Below are 22,580 nucleotides of genomic sequence, written 5' to 3' on the forward strand. Positions count from 1 at the left end.
TCAGAACACAAAAAATTCCAGCAGGCGCCGAGCCATTGCGACACTTTTCAATAATCCATGAACAGCGTCAGTTGTACTGAGGTTACGACGGAAACCGAACTGAATATTACGAATTATCTTATGAATTTCCAGAAATTTAAGCAATCTCTTTAGAAAAAAAAACACAAAGGGTATAGCCGGGTTTATATGGAAAATCTGCCCCCGCGACTTTTTCGATTTAAACACAGGGGATCGATTTGACATTAAACAAAAATAATTCACCCCGATTTTCAACTGTTTATCTCCAACGGTTTTCGAATTTTTCGAAAAAAACTGTTTTTTCAATTGAATTTTTTTTCTACTAAAATTCAAAATTGGTTGATGGTGATTTTCAGTAGTAAGAGTGATAAGGAAGACATTTCATAATGATTCTCAGTTGAAAATCTGATTTTTGAGAGCAGATATAAAATAATAATATATTTTTTTTTTATGTTACTTAAAAGTGTCCACCACGAAACTTTGTCAGAAAATGTCTTTCGTAGTTATCTAACCTCAAGAAATTTTTCATTTTTTTTGAAGTGGTAGAACATAGAAAAAAATTAAAACTATTTTTTTTTTCAAAATACTATGTTTCATGCATAGAAACACTTATGCTGCGAACAAAACTACAGACAATTATTCTTCCACTCGAAAATCAACTAAATAGAAAAAACATCATAATTGAAGCTTCTATATATTTCCTTGTTTTTGAAAAGAATCTTGCATTCTTGCCTTCGGGGGCATGTCTAACGTGATTTATTAGGAATCTTTTTAGTTTAATCCGTGAGTATTTCAAATCACGCTAGTCAGTATTGTTTAGTTCTTCAGTGTTCTTTCAGTGAAAATAAAACAATCCAAATAGAGTAGGAACACAACACCGATAAAAGAATGGATAGATTTTCAGAATAAGAAAAGTATAACTATCTGGACAATTTCCGTAACTGCTCACCCTAGCGCTGCAATCTTATTCACCAACGTGAAGTTGCTTGTTGGAGTTAATCTAAAAATTAGGATCCAATACCAACCATAAATAAAGTACATATTTACTTTTTCTATGATACCAACATTGATAGTTATCAGTTGAACCCATAGAGAAAAGGTGTCTCTGCTTGAACCAGTTTCATGTGATACATTTATCTATTGCTCTTTTTCGATTGATTTCGTTACACTTCTTTAATCTACTTCATATGCCATCGTTGGAGTAAGTAAAATATTACTTATATTTATGTATACATTCACTATTCATTGAAGACGTTATTGTTTTTGCAGTTCTCATCATGGACCCACGTAATGAGAGATGCGTTAACTGTAATGTTCATATTCGTAAGACAGTAGGTCGTAAAAAAAAATTATAACACTAGATGAAGCTAATATGGCGACCCGTAAAATCGGAAAGACAGTTGTCGTTAACAACATTTTTTGTGGTAAATGTCGACCAATTTTAACTAGACCATTAATAAAATCAAAACAGTAAATTCATATGAAGATCAAGTCAGTGTTAACAGAGAGCCAATTTATTCTCTATCGTCTTCAACTAGTTTTTCAACCATATCATCATCTGAAGACCCTTCATATTTTTTTGAAGAAAAAATGGAAGAAAAATTGAAAATTGTAGAGTTAGGGTTTCCCCGAATAATCGCTACCCATAAATATTGTTGTATATGTGGGTCTTCAACAAATATCAGAATTGTACCATTTGAAGCACGCAAACAAGTATGTTCTAAACGGCGAATTTTTATTCCTCACGGCAACCGATGCTGCAAGGAACATCTTATAAAACAGCGATTCTACGATGATGATATTAATAGCTTTCGAATTCACTCAAATAATAGCACTATCGAAGTAAGAGATTTAAGAAAATTACTTGGCCAACTTGCTATTGGTAACGATTCATCTATCATTAACAGAATCGGAGATCACTCGTTCTCAGAGAAGCAGTTAGAAATATTTACGGGTCTTACATGGGAAAAACTCATAAATCTTCGAGAGATGTTAACATCGATGAAGAGTTCTGTGAATCGCAAACTCAAGCTCTAGTTATATTTTTATTCAAACTAAGAACCGGAAATTCAAATGCTGTAATATCTTCGATTTTTGGTTTAGACAGAGACCAAATGGTATCTGAATGCTGTAACGCAGTGATGTCCTCATTTGAAGATGTTTTGCCATTATATTTTGGAATTGATGCCGTCAGTAGAGAAACATTAATCTCTAACACATCGAATACAGCAAAGAAATTATATAACCTTGAAGACGACTTGTAGTAATTATTTGTGATGGAACATACATTAGACATCAAAAAAGCGCAAATAATGAATACCAAAGAAAATCTTACTCTGGCCAAAAAAAAAGTGCCTTTGTGCAAAACATTCACAATATGCACCACAAATGGCTTCGTGATAGATATGCTTGGGCCTTACACTGCAAATATGAACGATGCTGACATTATGAAAATAATCTTGAGTGATCCGGATGGACTTATCAGGTTACCAAGGAAGGTGACATAATGGTAGTTGATCGAGGCTTTCGTGATGTCGTAGGATATTTGGGAGAACTAGGATTTAGAGTAATGATGCCAGCTTTTAAAGGAAAACGCAAGCAGCTTACCTCAAATGAGTCAAATCAATCTCGTTTTGTTACCAAAATTCGTTGGGTAGTTGAAGCTGTGCATGGTGATATCAAGCAAAAGTTTAAGCTTTTGGATCATAAACTAGATAATAAGTTGCGTCCTAAAGCACGTTTTTTTGTCGAGTTTCTTGTTTTTTTACATAACGAATTTGGAGGAAGACTGGATTCTGATGTTGATCTTTCTGAAAAAGTTGTGGCTGCAATGAAATCGAAAAAAGATCATGATAATACGTTGGCGTTGGAGGTAGAAATAAATCGTTGGGCGAGACAAAAAGTTCCGTTCAGTACGATCTTTTCAAATGATTTGACAAATTTTCCTGAATTAACGGAACAAGAATTGAAGATTTTTTTCACGGGATCATATCAAATGTCTCAAGCTGTTTCTTACTTACCTGAGTTAATAAATGAAGACGGAACAATAACACTGCAATACGTAAACTCAACACCAAATATTATCAAACTACAAGTGAGGTCTCGACATATTAAGTCAAAAACATACCATTATTTTGTTGACTATGATCCAGAAAATAATGAGATTTCTGGAATAAGGCGATATTGATGTGATTGTGCTAATGGTAGACGCACTGTAGGGTGCTGTTCTCATATTTCAGCCATAACATATTATCTCTCTCACGCTCGATATTTGGCAAAAGTAGTAAAACCTGCTGAAATATTGTGTCGCCTCTTTGTAAATGAAAGAGTTAATGCTGTAGTTAATGAAGACAGTGACGAAGACTAACCGATATTTATAGTAGTCTTCAATATTTCGAATGTGAACCTATATTTTTTGCATAGAAAAATTTCTATCGCCAATTTTTTGATGTTCTCCAATTTTCGAATGATGGATTCATGATTATTGTATCAATAAAATAAATGAATTTGGTATTATATTGAATTTTTATTATTAAATGAATTATGTATTCTCAGTTGAAGAATAGTTTTCTACATATTTTGTTCGCAGCATAAGTGTTTCTATGCATGAAACATAGTATTTTGAAAAAAAAATAGTTTTAATTTTTTTCTATTATGTTCCACCACTTCAAAAAAAATGAAAAATTTCTTGAGGTTAGATAACTACGAAAGACATTTTCTGGCAAAGTTTTGTGGTGGACACTTTTGAGTAACATAAAAAAAAAATATTATTATTTTATATCTGCTCTCAAAAATCAGATTTTCAACTGAGAGTCATAATGAAATGTCTTCCTTATCACTCTTACTACTGAAAACGATAAAAAAAATCACCATCAACCAATTTTGAATTTTAGTCGAAAAAAAAAATTCAATTGAAAAAACAGTTCTTTTCGAAAAATTTGAAAACCGTTGGAAATAAACAGTTGAAAATCGGGGTGAATTATTTTGTTTAATGTCAAATCGATCCCCTGTGTTTAAATCAAAAAAGTCGCGGGGGCAGATTTTTCGTATACACCCGGCTATACCCTTTTTTAAAATGTTGGAGTCATCCCCTTTTTGTGTAATGGAATGACCTCAATTATTTTCAATTCATCGGCGCCAGCCAGTGGAGAGCACCGACGCATAGTGGTCCGAAATCCCGAAATAGTTAAATGTAGTACCTCTTGTATGTATTATAACCATTAAGAAAGCGAAAACGTCCCTATCTGGTTTGGAATCGCTTACCATTCATGAGCGTTAAGCATGAAAATCGTTCGCTCATCGTGTGTCTAAAATAGGACATCCCAGTTTCCCAGTCAACCAGAAATGTAACAGTAATTCGCAGGAAGTACCCAAAAATATCGAATTGAAACGCTTCTTTGAGAATTTTCATGGATGTACTCAAGATTTCACATTGTGGACATTAACGTCCGCATATTGTTAAATTTGCGAATTCCTCAACTTTAAATCCCTAGTGGTTGCATGTAACATCATATCGAGATGTTCCGATGAAGTGAACATAGCTACTACTATGCGACTTCTCTCTGTTGATATTTTTGAAGTATTGAATCTGTGATATTTTTAGAACATGAAATGATGTGTTGTGAATAAGTTTCGATGAACTCTACCCAGCTACTTCTCTAAGAAAAACTTTCAGTAACTGTCTGAAATGTTCTATTTATCAACACGTGGTCTCGAGGTTAACTCATAACCTAAATCCCGCTATGCAAAACGTGGTGTGACTATTCGTGTTTCGTGCTGTGACTGCGTTGTGTTGAGAGAATGAACAAACAAAATCTTTATGAATGAATTTTGAGAATAATTTTTTTAACCGAGCTGTTCTATTATTAAATGTCGTTTTAGTTAAGTGTAACTTGACGTTGATTGATTAATTAACGTGCAGTAAAAGGTGAGTAGTTATATAACCTATTGAAATAATGACTATATCATGATCACTTCTTGGCCCTCTTAACCCCCCCATTTTTGCACCTTTGTAACGTTCAACTTCCAACATACCTCATATGAATTTAGGTGATTATTGAGTCATAAGTAACATTCACGACCTTCGAAATCAAACTTGGAATTGATTTGGATCATCGAGAGAACTTCAAATTATTATTTCAGATACTGTGCTGGAAAAAATCACCTTTTACCGTTGTTATATTTTTTATGACACTCAATTTATCAATACAGCACTGATTTTTTCTTCTTCAGCTGGACCATGCCGTTCCTGAAATGGAATGAAGATTTATAACAGGATATATGTTCTTTATTTTATATATTTAGATTTGTATGAAACATATTAATCTTGAATAAAAAGATATCAGTAATTCATATAGTTGTTCAATTTCCTTTTTGAGGATGAGAGTAGAATGCGGAAAATATGTAGGTAAGAGTAAACACAGGGTACAAATGAGGCGTTCAGAGCTGAAGAGGCCCAAGCTACAATTTTTCTGAAATTGACTTTACGAGTATATAAAATTTTGATTCATTTTTAGGCAGTTCTTACTGTTTATTCAATTTCAGGAAAATTGTAGCTTGGGCCACTTTTGCTCGTAACGCCTCGGATATAGAGTAAAAATTGATTGCCACGATGGTAATTATCAAATTGAACATGAATATAACTTCAATGGAGGATACACTTTGGTAGTTTATTCTGTCAAAATAATCGTTCCAAAAACCTCCAAAATGAGAAGTCGCAATGCTGCTGTCTATGGTGCTTTTTTTACGCCTACTATGTGATGTACTGGGTAATTACCCGCGATATGCGATGTTGCAGACATTGAGTCGTATGCATAAAGAAAAGCATTTGCTTTCACTATAATACTATCTTTGTCAGTTGCTTATAAAATGTATAATTTCTTTTCAATGAACTGAAGTGAAAGCATTCACTCCTATTTTATGAATATGGCCCATTAAGCACTCTCCAGTAAGTACTGGTGGCCTTTTTTTAAATCAAGATTGTGAAGTCGCATATCTACAGTGGTAATTGCCAACACACATTCGATGGGCAACATCTGTCGAGTTCGGTTATCGCTCGCAACGTTCGTGAGAAATAATTCGAAAAGTGAAAACTGTGAAAAACCAGGATTGAAAACCAACAATTATGAATTCTTCCAGTGGCGGTGAATATACGGAAATGGAAATTGAAGATGATGGGCAATGGAAAAAAGTCCGACATAAAAGAAAACGAAGTAAAAACCCAAACTCTCCAACCCAACAAACCAAAAAAATTGCATTTCCATTTGCGAATACAGATGCGATAAGGTCGTCGTCACCATGTTTTGATTACTCAAAACGCGATAACGGGAATTCCAACATATATCCCATACAGCACATGTATATCCATTGAATGTCCATTGGACGTACAAAATGGACATGACGGACATCCATTGTACGTCCAGTTATGTACAATGTTTGGTCCAGAAAACGTCCGACCCTCACTGGATTTAACATCCTATGGACGTACATATAGGATGTACAATGGATGTACAGACAGGATGAACATTGGACGTACATACAGGATGTACAATGGACGTACAGACAGGATGTACATTGGACGTACATACAGGATGTACATTGGACGTACATACAGGATGTACATTAGACGTACATACATTGAACGTACATACAGGATATACATTGGACGTACATACAAGATATACAATGGACGTACATACAGGTACGTCCATTGTACATCCGAACCTCACTGGATTTAACATCCTATGGACATACCTACAGAATGTACAATGGACGAACATACAGGTACGTCCATTGTACATCCTGTAGGTACGTTCATAGGATGTTAAATCCAGTGAGGTTCGGACATTTTCTGGACCATTCATTGTACATAAGTGGACGTTATTTGGGAGTCACAAATGCCCATTTTGTAGGGGTTAGCATTTTTTAATTTTGATTCGAAAAAGGTATTTTAAAATCCCACCTATCAACACATATATTTATTGACAATTATAAGGAAATTGGGATTATTGAAAAATGAAATGCCTGGAAATGTTCTACATCTTTATGTGAAAAATTAAAATAAAATAAATAACAAGTAAGTATAATTTGAACATTGGACTACTGCCCCTAAGAATATATCTAAACTAAAAAAAAACTGAATAACAAAGAAGCAGATATATAGGTATATATACACTGAATAGGAAACACTTATGATTTTCTATTGTTGGCTCCTCGAAGCCATTTAGAAATAGCCTCTTCTATCTCTTTCCTGTCCCCTTTACTGGAGTGTATGGCCGTTTCTGTAAATTTATTTCATTGAAATTTTGCTGTTGTCATATCATATGTCAGTACATCACCATACTATAATTATAATAAAATGGTGATAATATCTATTGAAAATTAAATTTCTGGATATTTTCTCGTAATTTCGTTTCATATTCTTATATTGTTGTCCCCCTACCAAATATAATAGATATTCATGGTTGTGAAAAGACAAAAATATATTTTTTACGATAGTATGAATATAATTATAACTAATGAAATCATTAAATTAACATGAAACAGAGATAAACATTCGTGGTTCGTATAAGCATTCAACATTCAATTCTTTCAACATTTCTACCCATCAGATTATATTTTTTTATCTACATGTAAATTCGCCACTTCCCTCAAGAATAAAAACTTCGACTCACCTCGTTACTATCAAATATATGCACCACACACTGGAACTAGAACTAGACACTATACCTCAAAAGTAGTTCAACAAGCTAAAGCCAAAATATTCACAAATTTACAAAATATGTCGAGTCCACTTCAAAATCCACTGATTACAGATTAATGAGTTTCTCTTAGATATATTCTGTTCTGATTCTATATTTCGCTGTATGTCACTCAAATGAAACTCAAAAAATAAATGTTTCGGTCTTTGGGACGAAAGTTCCAGAGTAAAAAAAGGAATAATTATGAGAGGGCGGAACATCTGGGTTTCAACACAGTCAGTATGTACCTACTCTCGATGAGAGCCGAGACCCACATGACAGCAATACAAGGGTATATCTTTGCTTACACATTCCTGTTATTTCCAACATCCCTTATTTAAAGTACAATGGACATCCATAAAACGTCCATTTTTGAAAGTACAGTTAATGTCCAGAAATGTACATCCTACGAATGTTGAGAAATGAATAATTATAGATACTAGGAAATGATACATCCAGTTGTAGTACAGAAAGTACGAAGTACATATTTATATCCAGATCCGAACATCCAAAAGATGTACATTCATGGATAAGTCACGTTGATCCAAAATTGTACGTTGAATGGACGTACACTAACGTACAATTTCTGATAGTACAATTAAGGTCCAGATTTGTATATCCAGAGGATGTCCAATAAGGGACGTATATGGATGTTTGTCCAACATCCTTTATTTAAAGTACAATGGACATCCATAAAACGTCCATTTTTGAAAGTACAGTAAATGTCCAGAAATGTACATCCTACGAATGTTGAGAGACGAATAATTATAGACACTAGAAAATGATACATCCAGTTGTCGTACAGAAAAGTACAATTTCTGGAAGTACATATTCATATCCAGATCCGAACATCCAAAAGATGTACATTCATGGATAATTCACGTTGATCCAAAATTGTACGTTGAATGGACGTACACTTACGTACAATTTCTGATAGTACAATTAAGATCCAGATTTGTATATCCAAAGGATGTCCAATAAGGGACGTATATGGATGTTTGTCCAACATCCCTTATTTAAAGTACAATGGACATCCATAAAACGTCCATTTTTGAAAGTACAGTAAATGTCCAGAAATGTACATCCTACGAATGTTGAGAAACGAATAATTATAGATACTAGAAAATGATACATCCAGTTGTCGTACAGAAAAGTACAATTTCTGGAAGTACATATTTATATCCAGATCCGAACATCCAAAAGATGTACATTCATGGATAATTCACGTTGATCCAAAATTGTACGTTGAATGGACGTACACTTACTTACAATTTCTGATAGTACAATTAAGATCCAGATTTGTATATCCAGAGGATGTCCAATAAGGGACGTATATGGATGTTTGTCCAACATCCCTTATTTAGAGTACAATGGACATCCATAAAACGTCCATTTTTGAAAGTACAGTAAATGTCCAGAAATGTACATCCTACGAATGTTGAGAAACGAATAATTATAGATACTAGAAAATGATACATCCAGTTGTCGTACACAAAAGTACAATTTCTGGAAGTACATATTTATATCCAGATCCGAACATCCAAAAGATGTACATTCATGGATAATTCACGTTGATCCAAAATTGTACGTTGAATGGACGTACATTAACGTACAATTTCTGATAGTACAATTAAGGTCCAGATTTGTATATCCAGAGGATGTCCAATAAGGGACGTATATGGATGTTTGTCCAACATCCCTTATTTAAAGTACAATGGACATCCATAAAACGTCCATTTTTGAACGTACAGTAAATGTCCAGAAATATACATCCATTGGACTTCCATATAAGGTCCGTGGACGTTTGTACTTCATTTGGATATAAAATGTACGTCCATTGGACGTCATGTGCTGTATGGGATGTTCTTCGACAAACAACACAAGAAATAAACATGGCAACTGTAAACAACAACAAAGGAAGCGGCGTAATTCAAAAAGGACAACAAATAAAACAATACACCCCAAAAACAATTCATTCAAATTTTTCCATCAAGATGAAAGGTATTCAAAATACAGAATACGATAACCTATTTTATATCATGGTAAACAACGAAGAAATCAAAGACAGAATTCAGATGTCTGACTTGTGGAACACAAAAAACTCAAAAAACAAAGACGTAATTTTGAAAACCAAAATAGGATACTTGCTGAAATCCAACAACGACAAAGAAAAATTACAAAAAACACTGGAAGAATTACAACAGCAGAAGAAAATACTATCATTCAAAGAAACGATAGCTCGCGGCCCTAGAAGGGAAAAAACAGATCCACAACATGCATATTCTGTTGTCCTTTCCAAATCCAACAGAAATAACACACCTACTACATGGAAAGACTTTTTCCGGCATGAGCTTCCTCCCTATATAATTAAATCAATTAAGAACAAACGAAAGATATACAGGGAATACTGCAAGCTCGGAGATCCCACTTACAAACGAAAACTGAACGAATACAACAAATGCATACAAAAAATGATTGCACAGTACAGAGAACATCAATGGACCACTGCCTGCAACCGAATAAACGAAGCTAAAGGAAGAACCTTCTACCAATAAATAAAAAAACTTTCAGAATATAAGCCACATAATGATATACAAATCTTGAAAGAGAATGGAGTAGAATATGCTGAAGACGAAAAAAAAGCTAATTTATTTGACAAACATTACGAGAACGCCTTTGCTTACGATAAAATTAGCATATACGATAAAGATCACGAAAATAGAGTAAATAAATGGTATGAAACATATTTCGCTGACACACAAACAGGAACAGAAACTGGAATGAAGATTGACAAAGACAAATATTATTCAATCATACAAAAATAAAAAAAACAGTGCCCCAGGTAACGACAACATTCCATGGAGAATAATTAAAGAACTGAGTGTGGAAGTGCATGAACATTTAATAAAAATCCATGAATACTGTCTTCAAAACCAAATATTCCCCAACATCTGGAAACAAGCATTATCACCATAGCCAAAACCAATACTGAACATACAAAGACCGAAAACTACAGTCCAATCAATCCAATCTCTTTTACCATTTCTGGGAAAAATTTATGAAAAACTAATAAAAGAGATAATGATGGATCATCTTGAAACCAAAATACCCAACACTCAATTCGAATTCCAATCGAAAAAGTCAACAATACATCCTCTGACCATCTTAGTATCAAATACTCAGAATGCATCACTAAAAAATTTTAAATCTGCTGCAGTGAGTCTAGACATAAATAAAGCGTTCGACAGTGTCTGGCATAAAGGGCTCCTATACAAACTACACCTGATGAATACACCACGTTTTATATTGAATATCATCAGAAACTTTTTAGAAAACCGAACCCTTTTTTTCAAGATCAACAACCACAGATCAACCATATTTACATCAAAACAAGGCACTCCACTGTCACCTCTCCTCTAAAACCTATATGGTGCAGACATGTTCACAACAGAACAAGAACAACACCAGAACACTCAGCAATATATCCTACAATATGCAGATGTTACCATCATTATTTCACATGAAAAGAATCTCCCTAAGTGCATTAAGAAATTACAGGAACTCATGGACAAAACAGAAGACTGGTTTCGAAAATGGCGTCTGAAACCCAATCCACGTAAGTCGCAGTTTGTGATATTCAATCATAGGCCCTCAGCAAACTCCCCAACAATTAAAGTGTGCAATAAACATAAGACAACCGAACAAAGAATTAAATACTTGGGGGTATGCATAGACCAGAAACTCAACTTCAACCAGCACACAAAATTAATGAAGAAGAAAGCCATATCTCGAGCAAAGTGCTTCTCCAATTTAGTAATGAGGAACCAAGGTCTAACCACGAAGAATGCCAGCAAGATATACGCAACAATATGTAGACCAATCTTAGAATACGCACACCACATTTTTCTTAATTGTAAAAAACCAGCTATCAAAAACTTGGAAACTGCAGAAAGAACAGCACTGAGAAAAATAAGCCGAATAAGACACCCATGTAACAAATTGTACAATCCACCCAACCATTTACTGTACTCCATGACGAACATCGAACGTATCTCTGATAGAATCTCCAAACTGAATAAAAAATTTTTCAAAAAACTGCGAGAAATGGTAGCACATAACCTCAACATCGCATCACATTACATTACATATTTATATCCTTATAATATTAATTACTTTATATATTTTTTTATTTATGTAAAATGTATACTATTATTATTATTAATTGTACTGAGCTGAAGGACTGAAGGTCAATGGCTTTTGTCTGATATTCAGTCAATAAAACATTCATTCATTCAATTCCCAACAACTTCCCTGTGACTGAAACTGGTTGACTGGGTTAGACACGTTTAGAATCGCGAAAAGTGAACGGATTCTGATTATGTTAAATGGAATTTTTCTCTGGAAAAAAGGTAGATTTTAAATGTGTTGCTCGATATTATTGTTAAAGATGTATGAAATGTAAAATCATTAATATGAAAGTAGTGGTATTTTTTTTTTTACTTTCTGAAAAGTCGTGTTAGAAAAAGCCATAAGTCAAAACCCCCAACGAACCCCACCCTGAAACTAAATGTGAACTGTTGCTTAGAAATTTCATCAAAACATATCCAAAAATTAGCTGCTGCTGGCTGCATTTTTGGTTTTCGGGATAATGTTTACGCGATGATGTGTGCCTAGGTTGGTTCTTGTTTAGGATGTGTTTTTTTTTTCCTGAATAAGGGGACTAATCGATTCCAAATAAATAAACGTAATTCGTGTCAAGTGTAACTTCTATATTTTAATTCTATCCTCACCACCCCACACACCCTCCAACCCCGTAAATAAAAAAAATTTTAAAATTTGTGGCAAATATTTTTTTTTTGTGGGAAATATTTTTTTTCAAATTTTGATTTAGAATTCGTAATCAGCGTCCCCGAAAACCCCTGAGTACAAACTTTTATCCGAATTCAATGCGATTCCCAAAAAATTTTCCGCCATATTGGATCCACCATTTTTTTTTTACATTTCGACTTCGAATCCGTGATTAGCGACCCCAAAAAACCCCGAGTACAGACATTTACCCGAATTGAGTACGTTTTCGTAAAAATTTCCGCCATTTTGGATCCGCCATTTTGTGTTTCCACTTTTTGTCTTCAAATTCGTAATCAGCGAGACCGAAAACCCCTGAATACAGACTTCCACCCGAATCGAAAACGTTTTGGACTCTTGGCCAGCTTTTCGGTGTTTCGGACCACTGTGCGACGGGGCCCCTTGTAGCATAGGGCTGTTATGCTTTCATGCTGGTCAGCAATACAATTCACTTTTGCCCCGGGCGACAAAAAGTTTAGATCCGTCCCTGAGGAATGCATCCGTTTTCAAATGACAAGTTTATGACATATGTAGAAGGTTCGGAGATTTAACCCAAACACTTTCTTATCACGAATCCGGAAATATCATCAAAACCTGCAGAACGCTTTGATCTTAAATTAGAATTCATCAAGCTGAAAAACTCCCCTACAACATATGGCATCAGAAATATTGACTTGTCATTAGATGTGGACCTATTAGTCGTTGAAGCTCTACATTTAACTTCAGGAGCCTTCACAAAAAAGTTATTGAATCTATTTGCAAGATCAGTTCTTTATTTCGCCTAAATTAAATTATATGCAGAAAAATATACAGGTAAAAATAAATTTGGATGCCAACTGGCGGACTGGTCGGCGTGGGGTGGTTGATAAAATACGGTCAATTGAATAAGGTCACTCCAGGAAAATACGGTTAAATTTTGAAAGCCTGGCTTTCCCTCTGTCGTCGGAAATCGTTACGGAGGCTGGTACAGGTCAAATTGCAGTGCACCCTGTCTCTCTCTCTCTATCTATCTCTCTCTTTCTCTTTCTCTCGGTGACCCTAAAAATGTGGGAGATTGTCGACTGCCATATACCTGATAAAGAGTATGAAACAGATTGCGAATGTGGAAGCCGCCAAGTTAATTTACTATTCCGCCTTCCATATCCGAATGCTTGTGATGGGCTTTTATTTTCTCACCCTTGACGCTACTTACCTTTGCTCGGGCGCCAGTGGAGCAATCAGTCAAACCCCACGTCCCTCACAGAATCTCCAAAGAATTACAGAGCCCGGGTAGACTTAAATGATCAGTGGAAAAGGGTAGCAGTGAAAACTAGGGTAGTAGCGTCTTCTTGGTCTCTGCCCTCTGACGGTTTTTAATCGTTCAAAAAGAGAACCTACCTCTTCTGACGAATATCTAGCTGTAACTGATTTAGGGAACAAATTCTCACTGGAAAAAATAACTGGCAACAAAATAAACGTTCAGTTCTTTATTCCTACTGGCTTAAATTATATACAGAAATGTACAAGTAATAACAAATGTTGATGTCAACCGGCGGCCTGGTCGGCGTGGGGCGACTGATGAAATACGGTCTCTCCAGAAAAATACGGTAGGAACCCAGAGTCCTCCGGGGACCCAACGGCGGTCGAACGGTCACGGAAGCCGGCACTCTACACAGCCTACAATAATTAGATCAAGTTTAAACGGTAGGTAGGTATATTTTCAGCCAGTCCAACGGAATAAAGAACGTGGAAAATAGCGAAGATATTCTCTCAGGTACGCACTACGTAAGGAATAAAAATGCTACTTGACTTGCCTTAAACTTTCAAACTCTTCGTATATCTAACTGTCCTGAACGGTAAAACACCTTATACACCCTCCTTGCACCTCGATCTCAATTAATTCGCTCTTCAGCACGGGGCGTTGAAGAAGTACCCCTCTCATCGGAAAACTTGCACCACTATGGGTAACTCATCTCTCCATTGGATACACTCAAATTGTTCGGTCAATCAGCCGGCTCGGAATGAGACAGAAACAATTGAAGAGAAGGAAAAAAAACAAATTGAAAAACCTTCTTCGACTCAGAAAAAGTACGGTTGAACGAAAAGAATTATATGAAATATATGAATGCTGAAAGACATATACGGTTTCCGCTACAAATATGGGACTAGTCGGTGGAAAACAATGACATAATATCAATCGGTAAAGCCCCTCTATGATATTATAACGGTTTTCCTCCAAAATATTTCGATTGTCAGGTCCTATTATGAAAGTATCGGTGAAGAAATTTCCTTTTGTGGTGGAGCAAAAATCTGCCACGTCACATGCTCTATGGCATCATTATGTGGGAACAAAGTAGTGGAATCGAGAGAGTACTCCTCAAACTGAAAAAAGGAATAAGAACTTTATGTGGTATGAAGCAAACAGAAAGTTGCAGGCCTGTCTTTGCGAGGGAGAGAATACTCACCGTCACCTCATCCTTCTTTATTTCTTGTGTGAAATAGGCACATCAGGAAAAGGACAAATTTAGAACTTACTCCAGCTTCCATACGCTATCCTTACCAAACAAAACTTCGCCCTTTCATACCTGAGATTGAAGAAGCTACAACAGCCTATAAATCACATGCCTAAAATTGTACAATAAACTTCCTCAGAATGAGAGGAATTTGAGCATCAAAAAATTTGGTGAAAAAGTAAAGGAAATTTTACTGGAAAGGACAATATATTCGATGGATGAATTTTTGACACGTTGACTGTCCCCATTCAAATTTTTTCTTCGTCCACCACATTTATCCAAAGTTTAGGGTTATTTTTGAGTGATAAAATATATATTCCATAAAAAATTAATTATGCAACCATTCAAAGAAGTGTTCATTTTCAAAATTCAAAGTACAATGGGAGGCTTTATGCTGACGTTTCTTGAATCACCTATGATTCATTATGATTGTATTTATATTTTATACACCCCCTCTTCAAGAGAGGGCTTCAGATTTTTGATATGAACATGCCTTCCAGGGGCTCTGCCACTGGCGACTATATTGCCCTAGCTACTCGTGGGACCAACTATGGACCTAGTAAAAAAAGAAGGAGGAGGGCCTGGCACTAGCCCTAATGTGCCAAAGATAGAGGAAGAAGAAAGCCTCAACCAGCCTAGGGAGTAGGGCGTAAGTTCTAGCCCCTTGGCCGAAGAAATGCTGCTGAGGAGCAGTGACGAGGTGGTCGTTAAAGGCCTCGAGAAGTTGGCGGTCAAAGTACATAGACTCTCTGGGGCTGCCAGGAAGAGGATGAAGTTCCTCATAAAGGGGGGATGGCGTCAGAAAAGGCCAGGAAAGAAGCCTGCGAACCAATTGGTCCAGGCCGACGACAAGCCAGGCGACCAAAATGTAATATATTGATATGCGCATGATTTAAATATTAACTAGGTATAAGGTTCAAACATATGTATATATTCAAGTAGTCTCAAGATGGTATTCGAAATTTATTTATTTATTTATTAACGGGATAAACCCAATTTTATAAATGGATTATACATAATAATAATACTACTTTGGAGAAAATATGTAGACGACATTTTCGTAATTCTAAGGAATGGACAAAGAACACCTCAAAACCTTTTAATGGACATAAACAAATTCCACCCTAATATTGAGTTCACCATTGAATTAGAAGAGAACAAACAAATACATTTTTTAGATGTCACAGTTATGAAGGATGATGTTGGATTTGTTTTAGATGTTTACTGCAAGCCCACACAAACGGATAACACGCTGCCTCTAACCATTCTTGACATCAAAAATTGTCAGCTTTCCACTCTTAGACAAACAGACTACTTTCAATCCCGTTACCCCCGAAAAACTACAAATAGGAACTAAATAGCATAAAACAAATAGCTGTTAACAACGGATTTGAACCTAATATGGTCGATTCATTAATAAAGAAAAAACGGGCAAAACAAACCACAGAACGTGCATACCCGAGAATTCCCGAAGACTGAGATAAAAAATACTTTTCAATCCCCCACTTGGACAAAAAACTGGTTGAAAAATCGATAAAAACCCTGAAACAACATTTTTCCAATATAGAAGTATCAACAACACCCATTAACACTCTTGGGCAGATTTTAATTAATAACAAAGAAAAAACTTGCACACTGGAAAAAAGGGGAGTATACAAACTTAATTGCAAGGATTGTGACGCCTCTTATATCGGAAGAACATGCAGACCCCTCAGAACGAGAATACAGGAACATCTAAGGAACGTGGACAAGTCTGTTTTTGGTCACCACCTGTCATTCAACAAGCACTCCTTCAGACCCGAAAAGAACTCAAAAATCCTATTGCAGACGAATACAAAAAACTTCACCAGACTGGATTTCTTGGAGAACATTTTCATTGAGAACGAAATCTCAAACAATGTGAATTGTCTCAATATACAAACGAAAATCAATTTGAACCGTAGTTGTTGGAATTAAGAATCCTCCTACTTTGTTTTTCGAATATATGTTGATCGTCGAGTTGTCAGGATGTCTAATGTTTTTTGAGTAGAACTTGTCATAGTTGTCAAATACATTTATTGAAATAAAAGTTGTTGATATAATAAGTAGATTTGGCCCTCAATTCAAAAAGGTACACCCATATCTGATAGCTAGGGAACTACACACTGAGGAAACATCACTTCTAACATATGGCGACCGTGACAGGACCCTCTATTACAGGTATGGAAAAAACCAAGAAAGCCTTAGCTCTACAAAGAACAGCTTTTATGAGGATCTATGATAAGATTTGATTACAAATGTAGCCTTTATCCAGGAACATTATAAAAGGATAAGTGATTTTTGTACTCACTGGATATATTCTTTATTTAAAATCTACTCTACTAGTTTCGCCATCCAGGCATCATCAGGAGTTCTAGAAGATTAATTTTATAATATCAATAAAATTCTATATAAAGAATATAAATATTCTATATAATAATTATATAATATTTCTATAATAATTCTATATAAAGAATATATCCAGTGAGTACAAAAATTACTTATCCTTTTGATCTATGATAAGTTGAAAGAAGATTTCTCCAAAGAAAAATGCGATATCCTAGAAATACAGAGTAGCATCAAAGTCTTGGATGAAATAATGCTTCAAGTATCTGAACTGAATCAACTCATGATTGATCTAATGTTGGATGCAGGAGAAGAAGCGAATATGAATGCAGAAGTGGAATTGATGAATACGATGAGTTCTCAATATCACAAGATAAAATGTAGTTTCGATAAGTTAATATGTCAAGGCAGTGTCTCCAAGAAATCAGAATCCAGAAGCAAATTGAAGATTCCCAAACTTCAATTCAGACAGTTTGGTGGTGAAACGAAAGATTGGCTTGGATTTTGGAATCAATTCAGCAGAATTGATGAAGATTCTGATATAGAGGAGGAGGATAAACTACAATATTTAGTTCAAGCTACCACACCAGGCTCTCGAGCTAGACAAATTGTGGAAAGTTACCCTGCTTCTAAAGGTCACTATGTTAAAGCAGTGGATAGTTTGAAACAAAGATTTGGAAGAGAAGATTTGTTAATAGAAGTTTATGTCCGAGAACTTCTCAAGCTAGTTTTGATGAATCTGAATACCAAAAATAAACTATCAACATTTTTTGACAAAATTGTAAGTAAGCAGGTTCGAGCCTGGAATGAGAAGGAATTTTAGGTCGGAGCGGGAGACAACCACGGATCGTAGACATAGGTTACTAAAAAAAGTCTCAAGTGTGAATACTGACAATCAATCAGGTGTAACAATAAATTATCGTTTTGGTACAGTTTTTGCCCCAAATAAGTACAATTTCATCAAATATGGCGATCCATTGAATTTTGGATGTCCTTGTATTTATTGAGGTTATATTTCAAATTGGTAGCAGATGTTCTGTACCAGAGCTATCATCCTTTGCACATAGCATGTAAGGTACAAAGTACCTATTTGTGTACCGAACATGTAATATTGCAGTTTCGTTACAATATACATAGCGAAAGGCGGACATAGAGCTTTCGTTGGACAGATAACGAATAGATCGTGTACGGAACTTTGCTATGTAACACGGAACGTTGCAATATGTATGATACGTTGATGTTATGCAATTGTGTTTGTCCATGCAACATGGAGGATCAGTGGACCGGTAGAATTCCCGAGTTTACTCGATAACTTGGTTGAAGCGGCAATGTTGATTTCTTTTCTACCAGCTACCAGCTTGATGTTTACTACCAGGGACTGCTGTTATCTCTCTTTTCTACCACCCTCCCTCTCTCTCGTGGGTATTCCTCGATGCGGTGAACGGGAAAATTACGTGAAGGCCTGTTCATGTATTATTAGGTCTATGAACTAGGCTAGGATGCCGGAGGTAGCGGGTTCGAATCCCGCCGTCGTCATAGATGTTTGTGGGTGTCTTGTACCTAGGATTCAAATAATGTTGGCTGATGTGCACGAACACAAGACCAGGAGGGATGGGAACCCAGCGAGCACAAAAACATCTCAGAGATGTTAAAAGTAAGAGATTTCGAGACATTGAACATCCACTGCGATGTTCTGTTTATACATGAATAGAACTTTTATAGAACAGCCAATGTCCGCCGCAGGCGGCTATTATATGGATGTCCCTGGGATGTCACAAAAAGAACTACTCAGAAGTTTTTTTGATAGCCTTTTCATGTACACAATAGAACATTTCTAAAGCGCTTTGCGCACACGAAATCGCTGTTTGTAAGACTTTATATGAAATTCTTTTGTGAGGCTTTTTTTCTTTCATTTGAATGTTTGAGGATACCACATTCTATTTTAAATGAACTACAAAGTTTTTAAATGAAATACTATATAAGAATAAAAATATTTTAATGATACTCCAACAGGTACAAAAGGAAAAGAAATCACATTTCACATAAAAAATTGAACAACAAAAAACAATTGATTAATATTATACTACAGAAAGGGAGAATAAACAAAAAAATATATCACATTCAATAAAACAAACATAAATAACCAAAAAGAAATATCACATTTAACATGAAAAAAACAGAAATAATAGAAAACAAACTGATTATAATATTGGATGTACCGAAAGGGAAAATGAAAAAAATTTATGAAAAATTTATTTTCTCTTCATTTTATCGTCCCTCCTCCTCTGCCTAATATGCCTAAACCAATCTTTGGCATGGAGTTCGAATACTTTCCTAGTGATTTGGAATTTTTTATGGATCACTTCTACAAAATAAAAACACAACTCAAACAATTAATTCACAAAATATATGAAGGTTAAGATGATTTTTTCCAATTAAAATAACAGAGAAAATAGCTGCATGAAAGGATCTGGAATATTTGAGTTATTTTATATAGCTCCTGAACAGGTTGATTTGCGAAACGATTTTATTTATTTAATTATTTGTACTGGTATTCAAAGATGGAACAATTTAAAGGAGTTTTCAAAAACAAGAACTTTTCTGGGACAATTTGAATTATTTTGTGATTCACAAGTGATGAATGATTATTATCATCGTCGGAAGAGAAATCTTACAAAATATTTTGGGAATTATCAACGGCAGAGATAGATTATCGAAATATGTTGAAATCCTCGATGATATGGCTTTAAACTTTATAAAGTCATTTCTTGAATAATTCTAATAACCTTCCATATACCATTCGATTATTCCAACCAAAATACAATGATCTCTTATACCTAGTCCCAAATACACAAATCAAAGATTATAGAGTTAACTCTATAATCTTTGACACAAATAATATTAACCAAGCAGCGTGGATTCTTTTGAGGTTATATGTATGTTTCTGGACATTATACTATACATTTAATTCATGTAATACTTACTTATTAATTGTATTTGGTTACTATGAAGAGATCGATCCTAAATTAACAATCAAAACCAACACAGAAGTAGTTAATATTATACAAATCACCAATCAACTTTCAACTCCGAACAGTCCACAGTCCAAACTACGAAGAAAGTGGAAATGGCGGCAAAATGAAATAGGTGAATTGTATATTGTTTATTTGGAATGAACCTCTCAAGGCAAACTATGCGACGTCTAGAGAAGATATCCACACGTTTACATTATTTTCAACTCGACAGTACCTCTTTGTAGGTAGACGAAGAAATGCCACAGCTGGCACAGATCAGAACAAACAAAGATTTCCAATAGCCTTTGGAGACCTCTTTGGGAAGTGCATATTACGTTTCAAAGAAACATCCTCATGCCAACATTTTCGAAACATCCCAAAACATCCCAGGGATGTTTGTGCTCGCTGGGAAGAGTAAAAAAATATAACAATCAATGTTGCTTCACATTATGTTGTTTTTTGTTTCATTGCTATCCATGAAATTCTAAAATTTTCAGAAGAATACTAACGTCCTCAGTACGTAAGAAAAATGTACGCAAGATGTAAAAAGTACCGAATAATCGTCTTCCACATTCGTCTTCAGAAGTCTGTGATATATTATTAACGTCACCATAAGGTCTCACATACGTCACTAAGTTGGTCACCATACGTCCGAACATAACCAACCAAAGACGTCTTGAAGACTAAAATTTCTATCTGGGGCTTCACCCGATGTTGAATACAGGATACCCAGGAAGACTGTTTTGGGACTTTGGGACTATATGTAGCCCATCTAAAGTCTGAACTGGAAGGCCTGAAATACAGCATCAGCTCAAATGAGGATTTAGAAAATGCCTCTGCTCAATTCACACGTCATGTCTGAAGAGAGGATTCGAAAACAGCTGTCCAGTCAGAAAGAAAACGATCTCCAGTGACGTTCCCTGGTGGAATAATCAACTTGAAAACCTCAGGAGAACGGCTAGAACAGCCTTCAACAGGGCTAAGCGAGAATGCTGCTGCTGGAATGCCTATCGACTTGCCCTGACTAATTACAACAAGGAGGATAGGGAAGCCAAAAGGCAGTCCTGGAGAAGTTTCTGCGAGGGAATAAATAAGACAGCCCTATCAGCCAGACTTCAAAAAGTACTTTCTAGGGATCACTCCAACCCAATTGGTCAAATAAAGAAGCCATGTGGGGGCTTCACGAATGAACCTGAGCCTGCCCAGTCAACCAGAAATGTAACAGTAAGTCGCAGGGAGTACCCAAAAATATCGCATTGAAGAACTTCTTTGAGAATTTTCATGGATGTACTTAAGATTTCACATTGTGGACATTAACGTCCGCATATTGTTAAGTTTGCGAATTCCTCAACTTTAGATCCCTAGTGGTTGCATGTAACATCATATCGAGATGTTCCGATGAAGTGAACATAGCTACTACTATGCGACTTCTCTCTGTTGATGTTTTTGAAATATTGAATCTGTGATATTTTAAGAACATGAAATGAGGTGTTGTGAATAAATTTCGATGAACTCTACCCAGCGACTTCTCTAAGAAAAACTTTCAGTAACTGTCTGAAATGTTCTATTTATCATGGTCTCGAGGTTAACTCATAACCTAAATCCCGCTATGCAAAACGTGGTGTGACTATTCGTGTTTCGTGCTGTGACTGCGTTGTGTTGAGAGAATGAACAAACAAAATCTTTATGAATGAATTTTGAGAATAATTTTTTTAACCGAGCTGTTCTATTATTGAATTTCGTTTTAGTTAAGTGTAACTTGACGTTGATTGATTAATTAACGTGCAGTAAAAGGTGAGTAGTTATATAACCTATTGAAATAATGACTATATCATGATCACTTCTTGGCCCTCTTATCCTCCCCATTTTTGCACCTTTGTAACGTTCAACTTTCAACATACCTCATATGAATTTAGGTGAATGTCATAAATAACATTCACAACCCTCAAAATCAAACTTGGAATTGATTTGAATCATTGAGAGAACTTCAAATTATTATTTTAGATACTGTGCTGGAAAAAATCACCTTTTACTATTGTTAGATTTTTCATGACACTCAATTTATTACTATCAATACAGCTCTGATTTTTTCTTCTTTAGCTGGACCA

The 22,580-nt window shown here is 35.4% G+C and overlaps 2 protein-coding genes across 2 annotated transcripts; both read left to right on the forward strand.

The window, feature by feature from the left end:
• The first annotated feature begins 5,980 nt into the window (after nucleotides 1-5,980).
• On the forward strand, nucleotides 5,981-10,312 carry LOC123307014. Its single transcript, XM_044889215.1, has 2 exons — nucleotides 5,981-6,361; nucleotides 9,620-10,312. Exons 1-2 carry the CDS (start codon nucleotides 6,143-6,145, stop codon nucleotides 10,310-10,312), a joined length of 912 nt encoding a protein of 303 aa, XP_044745150.1. The 5' UTR covers nucleotides 5,981-6,142.
• A 5,637-nt stretch (nucleotides 10,313-15,949) lies between these two features.
• LOC123308142 lies at nucleotides 15,950-19,048 on the forward strand. Its single transcript, XM_044890692.1, has 2 exons — nucleotides 15,950-17,358; nucleotides 17,637-19,048. The coding sequence occupies exons 1-2, from the start codon at nucleotides 17,263-17,265 to the stop codon at nucleotides 18,279-18,281; spliced, it is 741 nt and encodes a 246-aa protein (XP_044746627.1). The 5' UTR covers nucleotides 15,950-17,262; the 3' UTR covers nucleotides 18,282-19,048.
• The last annotated feature ends 3,532 nt before the right edge of the window (nucleotides 19,049-22,580 follow it).

This window comes from Coccinella septempunctata, chromosome 2, assembly GCF_907165205.1.
Source record: "Coccinella septempunctata chromosome 2, icCocSept1.1, whole genome shotgun sequence".
NCBI classification, from domain to species: Eukaryota; Metazoa; Arthropoda; class Insecta; order Coleoptera; family Coccinellidae; genus Coccinella; species Coccinella septempunctata.